This window comes from Prunus dulcis, chromosome 2 (genome assembly GCF_902201215.1).
Source record: "Prunus dulcis chromosome 2, ALMONDv2, whole genome shotgun sequence".
Classification (NCBI taxonomy): Eukaryota; Viridiplantae; Streptophyta; class Magnoliopsida; order Rosales; family Rosaceae; genus Prunus; species Prunus dulcis.
The window spans coordinates 456959-469390 of NC_047651.1; the positions used below are offsets into that span (position 1 = coordinate 456959).

The window sequence follows — 12432 nt, forward strand, 5'->3', positions numbered from 1 at the left end:
CAACCTTTTAAGCTCTCCTCCACCTACTCAAAATGGTGTACGGAGAACTTTCGGGTGAAAGGGGTGGCTCATTGACTCCATGTCTCCAGACTTGATGAGTCGTTTCATCCGTTTAAGNACCGCCAAAGAAATCTGGGATGCCGTGAAGAAAACCTACTTTGATGGTGGGGATGAAACTTTCCTTTTTGATCTCAACAAACGGGCATTCACCATTAATGTCCTTACATGAATGACGTCCTCAGTAGGTGATTAGTGTTGTACTGGCATTGAAGAATTATCCGGAGCGGGCAAAAACTCCTCAATATTTTCCTCCTGAGTTTGACAGCAGGGAGACGACTGGTCGCTGTCCTCTAGCGACCGGTTGCTTTTGGGCATAGTTGGATTTTCGGGGGGCGACCGGTCACTTTCAACATGCAACCAGTCGCTTTTAGGCAGAGTATAATTTTCGGTAGGCGATCGGTCTCTTGCATCGGGCGAACAAGCGACCGATCGTTTTCTGTCTGTGACGTTTCTGCATAACAAAATTCTGAAATTTGAGAAGTGTGAGCATCCTGATTCTCCTCCTGGACGGCTGAAAAATATATGTCGGATTCCCGGAACACAACATCCATAGAAGTATAGACTTTCTGACTCGGAGGATGATAACACCGACACCCTTTCTAATGAGGTGCATAACCGATGAAAACACATTTTTCGACGTGGGGATCCAATTTGTTGATAAGTGGACAAATACCACACAGCCAAAGGTCCGGGGTTCCAAGTTTTGGGTAGGAGGTATTTGGATATGGTGGTGGAATGTTTCAAGGGGGGTTTAGAAATTTAGGATCCTAGAGGGAATCTGATTGATAAGGTATACTGCGGAGATGACGGCTTCTCCCCAAAAGGGCCTAGGCATATTGGCACCAAAAAGAGAGGCACGAACTACTTCCAATAAGTGTATATTCTTTCATTCAGCCACACCATTCTATTGGGTGGTGTAAGGACATGAGCGTTGGTGAAGGATGCCATGATCTTGTAAGAACTTATTAAGGTTATGGTTGAGAAATTCTCCTCCATTATCGGACCGAAGAACCTGAATTTTAGTATGAAATTGTATCTCTACCATTTGATAGAGCTGTTGAAATTTGGAACTGACTTCCTCTTTTGTTTGGAGAAGGGAAACCCAGGTCATGCATGTGCAATCATCAATGAACGTGACAAAATATGTAGCTCCCCCTGGAGTGGTAATCTTAGTAGGGCCCCAAACATCAGAATGAACAAGTGAAAAAGGAACCAAACTTTTATTTGAACTTAAGGGAAAAAGGACACGATGGCTCTTGGCCAGTTCACAAATGTCACACTTAAAACTGGAAAAATCTAAATTGGAAAATAAGGAAGGAAATAGCTTCTGTAAATATACAAATGAAGCATGTCCAAGACGGCGATGCCATAAACATACTTATGAAGTTTTCTTCTCAACACTCGTACCCCCAATTTTGTAAGCATGATTGAGGTTGGCTTCACTGTCAGATGCCAAGTCCAGATAATAGAGTTTGCCCCTCCTAGTACCACAACCAATCGTCTTGCTCCTGAGATGTCCTAAAAAACACAATCAGTAGGCCAAAAGGTTATAATGCAATTCAAAACCGTAGTAATTTGGGCAATAGACAAGAGATTATGATGTAAGGATGGAACAATCAACACAGAATCCAAAGTGAGGGAGTCAGAGAGAGAGAGAGGGAACCCTCCCCAATTACTGGAGATGGGGTACCATTGACATTAGACACCACTGATTGAGAATACGGTGTATGAGAGGTAAGTTGTCCAGGATCAAAGGTCATGTGATCAGTGGCTCCGGTGTCAATGACCCATGTGTGTTTCTTTGAAGAACTATGCGAAACATAACCTTGGGTACCTATTGTGGCTACAAAGGCAAAGGCAGGAGCCGGTGCGGTTGGAACTGCAATACTTACAGGAGCTGAGTCGGAAGATGTGTTGAGTGATTTTCCTCTATTCTTGCGTGGAGCTTTGGAGTGGTCCCACCAATCGGGGTACCTAATCAATTTGTAACAGCCAACAATGGTATGTTTGCTTCCACCACAGTGAGTGCATTTGCGTTCCGGACGAGAGCTTGTGACTTGAGTCTGAGAAGCACCATTGGTAGAAGTCGGAGGACCCTGTGGACGTTGGGTGGCCAGGACATCAGTGTCTGGAGTACTGGTCATGGTCAGTCGTTGTTGAGCTTCGCGATGAACATATGCAAAGGTTTGGTCAAGGTCTAATTTGGGATCTTTGCACAGGATTTCCCCCGAACTTGATCAAACTGAGGGTCGAGCCCAACAAGAAAAAGGTGAACACAAAGAAAATCCAGTTCTATTTGACGTTCAGTCACGTTGGCGTTGCAGTGCATGTGATTGAGAGTGCGGTGATCAATCTCCTGAAAGATGGTTTGCAGCTAGCTATAGTATTTATGGACAGGGGTGGTGAACGCCCGTTTGTTGAGATCAAAAAGGAAAGTTTCATCCTCACCATCAAAGTAGGTTTTCTTCACGGCATCCAGATTTCTTTGGCAGTACTTGAATGGATGAAACGACTCATCAAGTCGAGAGACATGGAGTCAATGAGCCACCCTTCACCCGAAAGTTCTTCGTACACCATTTTGAGTAGGTGGAGGAGAGCTTAGAAGGTTGTGGGGCGTCGTCGGTGAGGTACCCCAATTTTTCACTGGCAGCAATACGCATCTCCATGACCTGAGACCATAAGGCATAATTGGTCTCAGTCAAGATGATGCCGGTCGGAAATGGAGTGTTGTCACTATGAATAGTAACAATTTGGGAGGATGGTGGAGTGGATTTGGTGTGTTCGGAAGTTGAGACGATATCCATGGCAGCAGAAGGATAAAAAAAAAATATGTGTTTAGGAATTTGATGGTATGAGGGATATGTGTATAGAGATCTGAATTTGGGAAAGATAAAGGTAAGGAATATGATATAGGGTTTGTGTTTGAGGAAGTTTGATATGAGGAGTTGAGACAACCGATGATCGATTGCTCTGATACCATGCTAAAATATGAATATGGTTTGAATGTATTAGGTTTTAACTTTATTTTTCTCCATAATGAGGTATATATAAGAGTTTACAGAGTACTTTACAAGGAATTAGATACAGTAAAGAATTAGGAAAGTATCTCTTAATTATACAGTGATTTGTCAACTATATAAAAATAGGAAAGTAAATCCCTTAATTAATTAAGGAAGTAAATCTCCTTGATTAATTAGGAGACTCACGTCAACAAACAGATGCAATTCAAACAATGCCAACGAAACACTTTAAGGATCCATATCAATCACAAAGATGACTGATCATCCTCAGAATTGGCAAAACCCACTAATTCACAAGTCAATTGATTAGTAAACTCAGTCAAACTGAGAATTGCATACCAGGTTGATAAGCCGCGAGTCAAGCAACTTGAGAATTCCATTGCAGATTGGTCTCTTGATCTTGGATCGATAATCGCATATCATGGCAATATGGTCGTCGTTGCTGCGGGAAGGGGGAGAGAGAGATATATATATATATATATATATATATCTGATCAACATAAAGAAAACAACAAATTTGGGTCAGGCTTTTAAACAAAAAGGGTATAATTGTCTTTTTAGTGATTATGAAAGGTGAGCCAATGAATCTGGGCCTCCTCTTTGGCCAAATTCAAAATAAAATTCAATTTCTAAGTATTAAAACGAAAACAGAAATACTGTTTGTCTCAAATACTAATTAATAAGGATATTTATGTCTAATATCTAATTGTTTTTATAAAAATAAATGTTGAGAATAATATTGATGTGCATAGTAAGGGTACGAGGATGATATTGATCAAGTTTAGAAATATGGACCTATTGATTAAGTTTAGAAAATATTGGACCAAGTCAACATGATCTAGCATAGTGAAAAAAGACCTTGATTTACAGACGGGAGGTCTTAAATTCAAACTACCATGACATGATCTAACCAGTGGAAGTAGACCAAAATCAAGTTTAATAATACAAAAATCGTTCTTCATTTTTCGGTTCAAAATACGAAGACCATTTATGAGATAAAAAACCAAAATTGAGTTACTCCCGAGTCCTGATAAAACAAAGTATTTATTGAGCAATTATCTGTCAAAACGACGCCGTTGCTCTCTTCGTCATAAACCCTAGTGTCCCTCCCCATACCTCTGCATCAGTTAGTGAGGGACCGAATATGGAGGAAGGAGGAGAAGCAGGTTCTGCAAAACCAAACCCAACAGTCACCCAAGTATGCGAAGAGTGCAAAGCGAACCCATCCAAGTACAAATGTCCAGGTTGCTCCATACGTTCCTGTAGCCTACCCTGCGTAAAAGCTCACAAGCTTCGCACTGGTTGTACGGGCAAGAGGAACCAAACCAACTTCGTCCCGCTCTCTCAGATTGACAATAATCAACTCCTTTCTGGTACCTTTCCTCTTTTCAAATTTATTCTATGTTAGAGAAGTAATTATCTCTGCGAGTCGTTTTTTCCCACACGAAAAATTGAAATTTGGATTTTAAACTCAGTCCCCTTTTTAATTTCGTTGGAATTTTTAACTGGTAGATCATAGTCTGCTTGAGAATGTCTCACCTAGAAGTGAATACTTATTGTATGGTTCACAATTGTTTCTAGCTGTGGGAGTTCATTTGGCTAAGAAATTTTTACTTCTTTTCGTTAACTTTAGTGCTTGTTCTTTCACTTGTAATTTTTCATGGTAAAGTACAAGTTTTCTTGGTAATTTTGCCATGTTGGTTGCATAAACTTTGAGTACCTTGTTAGGAGGTTTGAAGATAAATAACGTATGGGATATTAAACGATCGAATTCATTCTTTTGTTGTCTTTTATTCTTTCCTGGGATTGATTTAAATACCCTTTTGCATGTTTAACATACTGTATTGTTTTCTTTAAATCTCAACGACTGTCTTTAGTTTGCTCCTTCGTTCTTGCATATTTTAACCATTGCATTTGTATTGAAAATTCTGTGTCTAGACTATAATTTACTTGAGGAAGTGAAGAGGGTTTCTGAATCTGCTCAGAGATTGAGAAATAAGTTATGCAGATATAATTATTATAGGCTACCCGATCACCTTAAAAGCCTCCGGGGTGCTGCATCCAGTCGCAGAACGAAACTCTTGTTTCTACCAAGTGGAATGTCAAAAAGGGAGAAAAATCAAACTCGATATGACCGAAGGTAAAATTTCTCAAAGCTCTCCACTTTAGATTGATACGGGGATGGATTATTGAGTGGTCCTACATATGCTTTGAGATACTTCCTTTTAGTTAGATTAGAGTCAAGTGCTTTGACATGTTTGCGTAATTTCATTGTGATATGATGCAATAAGCAGTCAAGTTGCAAGGATTACAAAAATAGAAAGGAGATGATGCATGCCTTAACCATACATGTTGACTGACTTTTCTTATGATTCTTCATTAGTAGTACAGGAAACTTGAATTCTAAGAGGTTTTGATTTGAAGATTTTAAAAGGAGGATTTAATCGGCCATTAGGTTGTGTTTGAAAAAAATATATTTATTTCTGATTGTCTGATCTGTTTCAGGACGAAATGCATCTCCTGGACGATTGAATGGCGATTTCATTCAACGGATGTTGTTTTAACTGACCATGAGTGAGCTACTTCCCTCTTTGAGCAGTCTAGTGTTTTTTTAATTTCTTAGTCCAGGCTTGGGTAATGTATTTTGACCACTGGCGCATTTTGATGTTCACGCAGAGTAAATGAAAACACGAAGTTCTGCTCTATTATTGAGAACCATCTAAAACCTGGTCCATGGAATCATCAGCTAAGACCATTCTGTGAAGAGCAGCTGGATTGTCTCAGGCTTTTTATTCGTAAATATCCAAAGGTTTGTAATTTGTCTTGTAGTTGATTTTGACTAATTTACTGTGAACATCTAGAATATCAGGTCCAAACCCGAAAATAATTTTCCAGCTGGGCACCCTTTGGTCCCAGTTAACGATAACCGGTCAGTGTTTATTCTGGCCCTAATGCAAAAACTGCAGTCTTGGGTTGTGTTTTAGTTGAATGTAAGTGACGTGACTGCTTTTATAAACTGGCCTAATTATAATTTAGGTTCGGCTTGTTAATGTTACTGCATGATATCATGCATAATTATGTCCGGTTATACCTTGCATTGTGTGTCTATGATGGATTGGGTACCGTTTTTGCTGATGTCCTTCAATTTCCTACCACTTTTGAATCTTCTGGGGTGACATATCCTTTGTCCACTTGCTATGGGTGCTGAAGTTGCAACAAGCTCGGCTTTTCTGGACACGCTTCTCTTGCAGGAAATGTAAATAGACACAGATAACCGTGCACTTGCATAATTTGTATATGGTAGATGGCTGTACTTGTAGATTCGATGGCTAAATATTGTGTCTCCATCAAATTAGAGTTGGCTTTTAATCCTAATTGACCTGCTTTGATAATACTTTGGACTATTTGTGTCAGAAATATAATAGAATACTGGCTCATAATCTTTTGTCTGTCATTACAGGGCGCCAGGTCACCTTTATGTGAGTTGGACATAAGAGTTCCAATAAGGCAGCAGTTAACCAACTTGGTTATTTTGGAATATCCTGTAATCTATGTTTTTCTCCCTTCACACAGTCTTGATTTTGAAGTAGTTAAAAATGCCACTCCCTCTTTTTGCAAACCAGAGCTTAAAACTTATGGAAGAAATGATCCGAGCGCAGGAGGTGTTCCCTTTAAGGAGGAGGAAATAGAAGAAGACAACAGCTATCCTAAGGTGTTTGATCTCATGAAACGTGAGACTTCAAGTTCCCTGCCTCATATCTCCAGTCGAAGCAGGTGTGAGAAAGCACCAGATGATTCATTAACTAGGACTTTGCCTGCAACAGTGGCAACTGACAATGATTCGCATTCCGACTCCAATGCTAAGGAACAAGGGCTTTTTGAAGACATGGACTTTGATTTTGATCAAGGCTTAATAGACACGTACTCAAATCTAATTGCAGAAATTAATCCTGATGATTTTCTTGATTTGGAAGGTGAATTAACCAAGGAAGAATTAGAAGAAAGAAATCTTTCTAGTGTCAGGAAATTCTTATTAGCAGATGACGACATAGAGGAGGGGGAAATTTTAGAATAATTGGACTTGTAGCATTCCCCAAAAAGAATTAGAAGAGGGAACTTCCAGAGGAGCATCAACTAAGGATTTTGCTACCAATTGCAATTTTGGGCGTGTATTCCACTCTGCTGTTATAAGATATTCTTTGGAGCAAAGTCTTAAATTAGCTGGTAATAACTTGCTAAAACTATTTGTTTTCTTGCTTAACCTTTTCCATCTCCTGTCGTGTGACAAGCTAATACTGGTGATGCTTACTGGGTTCTACAATTTCAAGTTTGTACATTCCTGAAGTTCTGAAACATGGTACTATCTGGATCGGAGTCTAGTTCCTTGAGCTTGGCGCAATTAAGAAGTTTGGATATCCTTGCAACTTTACCCATTCGGATGATCGAAGGTTGTCAGGTTTTATCATTTGATTCTTTGAAATGGTTCAGAGAGATGAATTCTGTGATCCTGGCAATTTGCCCCTACTAAATACGGCTCCGATATTTACTGCTTTGAAGTTGATGCATATGCAACATTGGTTGCAAGATATACAGCTTTACTGTAAATTGAATACTGAAGTTTCATACTTTGATTGCAGCATAAGTTCTTTGCCCAATGTCTGTTGTGACCGAGAAGAAAGAAATTCTCAAATTTTAAATAGGCTTTGGTTGGAGGATATGCAATTTGTAAAGCATGAGGGCCTATCAGGACCTTGGAAGAAGTAAAACTACTACAAGTGTTTATTTATAAGAAAAATTAGGTTTTAGACATAATTAACTTTATTAATTAGTTTGTAAGATATTGGATATTTTGGTTTTAGTTTTAATACCTATGAAAAAACTACTATTTTGGATTAGCCCAAAGAGAGGCCCAGATTCGTTGGGCCAGGTAAAAAATAACAACTGATAAGACAATTCTACCCTTCTGGTACAATTCTACAATGGCACATGTAGTAATTTTAGGGTTGTTGGATGTCCTTTTGGTAAAATTAGGTGGCTTTGGTTTTATATTAATTAAGCAAAATTAATTATCTTTTTTCCAAATTAGTTAAGTTTTTTATGGGTTAAAATTAAAGAGCCTTTATATTACTTCGGGTTTCTTACTTGCTAACTTTTTTTTATTTTTGGCAAGATCGTACTTGCCAACTTAACGCACCATGCAAAATAACTATCAGATAGTTTTTATAAGTTGGAAAAAGTTTTTTATTTTACTCCTGAATTCTTCTCATTAAGAAGTTAGTCTAAATCTAAATAGAGGCTTCGAATATCATGGTCATCATCATTGAAATTTTTTGACTTCTCGCAATACTGTTTATCATTTTTTCAGGTATATCGAAAAAGTATGCCTTTTTGCTCTTCAATCTACTAATCCGAAGTCTCGAAATCAAATTAACTAATAAAGGAAACTTGAAGTAATCAGTCTTATGTTTGAATTCCCATGATATTTTGGTAATATGAGAAAACTACCTTCCCTACTTAGGCCAAAGTCTCAAATTCCATTCAAATCATGTCATTGTCATACCCAATTCTGCAAAAAATCTCAAATTCCATTTAAATCATGTCATTGTCATACCCAATTCTGTGAGAAGGGTTTCCCCTAAACGTCAATCCTTTTTTCTTTACCTTAGAGCATTCACAATGAACTTTCTAAACCATCTCTTTAGATAAAATTTAGGGAGGAGGTAAGAAAACTCACATCCAACCATGCTCTCTATCCAACTCCTAAAATAGGGAGACCTCCAGGAGCTCTTAAATCTGAGAAGAGAGAATGAACTCTCCTATAATTTAGTGCTACCTTATTGAATGAATTTTTTTAAACCTTTAATCAATATTGTCCATTTTTATATTATTTTTTCATATAGATGGACCATTTATGTTGAATTAAAATATAATTCTAGCATTTATGACTCCATAAACTAGAGAGTATAATTGAAAATAAAATTTTATAAAGAGCTCCTAAAATAACTTTAGTGTGTTTTTAGCTAAATTTTAATTAAAAAATAGAGAACATGATTGTAGATGCTGAGTACAATAATTGGTGTTATGTCCCTCACTACGGAAGCTGACTAGCCAGAGCTAAATTGTGTTTTTTTTTTTTGTTTGCTTCACTTTTTTATCGATAAGATTTAAATTGAATGGTAATTAAATAATATACAACACGTCCATGAGAGAAACATGAGGCTTTTTATATAGTAGGTACTAGGTAGGGCCTGTGAATTATTGAGGTTGTCAAATTTTGAGCTCCATCTATATTTAATATAATATATGAGAGCTTGAATTGAAGGTTCGTAGAGGGGAGGGGGCTAATAAGAATAGAATAATGGGTGTTGAAGGAAATCATCATCTTCTTTTGTGCCTCATAACTCTTGCCTTATCAACTGCTGCTGCTCATGGGGCTGCTGTGAAACCGAGTCCTGACTCAATGCTATTGAATCGAACTAGCTTCCCAGCTGGGTTCGTATTTGGAGCTGGTTCAGCTGCTTATCAGGTGTTTATTTATTTATGTTCAGACAAAGAGCAAAAGCTAGCACCCACTTAACTATTTGTTTCCCACTTTCTTATTAGTCTGAAGGAGCAGCTCTTACCCATGGAAGGGGACTAAGTATATGGGATACCTTCACTAGGAAGCATCCAGGTCTCTCTCTCTCTCTCTCTCTCTCTCTCTCTCTCTCTCTCTCAAAATTGTCTGATAATTTTAAAATTTTCATGGCAGAAAAAATTTCCGATGGTAGTAATGGGGATGTAGCCAATGATTTTTACCATCACTATAGGGTATGTTCGCTACATATATATATATATATATATATATATATATATATATATTATTGCATATGTTTTTTTATTTATCAAAATGAATAATTTCATCTACTCCACGCACAGGAGGACGTAAAATTGATTAAAAAGATCGGCTTGGACTCCTTCAGATTTTCAATCTCATGGCCAAGAATACTACCTAGTAAGACCATTCATTTATGCATCAACGGATCCTGCATTACATTCATATGATTTAAAGGTGGAGTGAACTAAGAAGGCGTCAAATTCTACAACAATCTTATAGATGAGCTCTTATCGAATGGTACATAATTTTTTTTTTTTTGGGAGATTCACTATTATACCCAACATAGAAGTTTAAATTATAAAAATATTCTATATGAAATGGACTTTAGAAACACACTCAAAATTCATTTACAACATAACAAAAAAGCTCTTAAATTCTTTTAAATTACAAAAATGTCATTGATTTCTTAAAGCAAGTCCAACCCAAAAACTCATAAAAAAACCCAAAACACTCAATAGAGCATTAAAGTAATTTAATAATCAAAATTAAATCCAACATTCCTGATCTCTTGAACTACAGTTGTCCAAGAGATTTGTGGTCACTCACCATTGGATGTAAATTCAACGGTTCACTCACTCTTACACTCCTTTTAAGAAACTTTTTTGAACAATTGGATTAATATCCAACGGTGGGTGACCACAATCTCTTGGACTCCTGTGGTCCAAGAGATCGGGACTGTTAAATTCAATAGGGCTAGCTGTATCTTTTTGGGGGTTTTTTGGGTATGTTTATAAAAATTAAATAGTTTAGGGTTTATTTATAGTTTTAGTGCTAAGAATGGGTATATGACTAAGTACCCGTTTGACATTGCTTATTTGGGGTAATAAATGATTTTTTAAAAATTTTGAGAAGCACAACCCGTTTGGTAAACTATGAGAAAATCACTTATTGTTAAAAATTGATGTGAGAGAAAGTTAGAAGGGAAAGCAGCTAATGAAGTGCTTTCATTTTATAATTAAGCAGGAATCAGTTTCGAAGAGGTGCTGAGTTTAATGATTATGTGGCAATCATTTTCTAATTATGCGTAAAATCAATATCAACAACACTTTTAACAAAAATTTTACCAAACACCAAATTGCTTTCCCTCACAGCAGATTTCTCTCACAGCAAATCTGATAGCAATTATTTTCACAGCACGGTAATGTCAAACTGGCCCTAAATATCTCTTCTTTTTTTGCCCATTCTTTTCAATAATTCTCTTGCTTATCTGTGTTATTCCATGTCTACAGGAATAGCGCCTTCTGTCACCCTTTTCCATTGGGATCTACCACAAACACTTGAAGACGAGTATGATGGATTTTTGAGCCCTAAGATTGTGTAAGTAACGGATAAAAATTAATTAACCAGAATTCATACATATATATATATATTATAATCGAATATTATGGACATAAATTATAATTTAATTCCACCAATAGTGATGATTTTCAAGACTACGCCAATTTTTATTTCAAAACATTTGGCGACTGGGTCAAGCATTGGGTGACATTGAATGAGCCTGTTACATATTGTGTTAATGGATACAACGGCGGCACTTATGCACCGGGTCGATGTTCAAACTACGTCGGAAACTGCACCTCCGGCAACTCTGCCATTGAGCCTTACATTGTGGGTCATCATCTACTACTTGCTCATGCATATGCTGTGAAATTATACAGGGACAAGTATCAGGTTGGCACATTAAGAAAATACCTCATTTCCCTATTATATTTTTACTTGCTTTTCAAGTTTCAATAAAATGTGGCTTTAATTATTTCAAAAATATTTTTAAAATATTACATGTTCAATTGGTAAAAGATAAATAAATTCATAAACAAAAAGGTTTAGGGCCCATCGATGTGAACCTTTACTTGTTCTTTGCTAGGATTAATAGGATAGGATTTCATCCTCCCCTTTCTCATTCCGTTGATAGGATAGGATTTCGTCCTTACCTTTTCAGCACTTATCACTCTTCTCTTTCTTTCTTTTAATGGAAAATAAAATAAAGGGTAGCGTGTTGTAAAATGAACGGAATATGTGCTAAAATATTGAGCTGCATGTAAAGTAGATGAGACACAGTATCTAACGAGGTTCGGCTATGCCTACGTCCTCAGAGAGCAGCAGCAGTAACTTTTCCACTATATAAAATAATAGGGCTACAACTTTAGTGTTTACAATATGTGTAGCTCACTGAATTTTCTCTCTTGGAGAATTTCTCTCTGCTCTCTTTCCTCTCCACTCACTCACCTTCTTTCTTCCTTCTCTTCCTCTTCTCTAAGCACCCTCTTCTACTGATGGAGGTATCTATTTATAGGCCAAAGACATTGGCTGTTCACTTCACAAGCATTTGGCTTCACTCGAATAATTGGCAGACAAACATCATTAATATTCTTCAATCAATTGGGTAGTGGGGCTTGCCATTTTGGGATCCACATTGTTGACTTTACAACACTCCCCCTTGGAGACCACAAATGATATGTCGGTTGCATCATTAAA

General features: G+C 37.3%; 1 protein-coding gene and 1 pseudogene across 1 annotated transcript; both read left to right on the plus strand.

The window, feature by feature from the left end:
• The first annotated feature begins 4164 nt into the window (after positions 1-4164).
• Positions 4165-7735, plus strand: LOC117620158 (box C/D snoRNA protein 1). The gene is made up of 5 exons (XM_034350289.1): positions 4165-4453; positions 5019-5220; positions 5586-5654; positions 5757-5889; positions 6541-7735. Exons 1-5 carry the CDS (start codon positions 4225-4227, stop codon positions 7153-7155), a joined length of 1248 nt encoding a protein of 415 aa, XP_034206180.1. The 5' UTR covers positions 4165-4224; the 3' UTR covers positions 7156-7735.
• A 1703-nt stretch (positions 7736-9438) lies between these two features.
• Positions 9439-12432, plus strand: part of LOC117617283 — an 11000-nt pseudogene continuing 8006 nt past the window's right edge.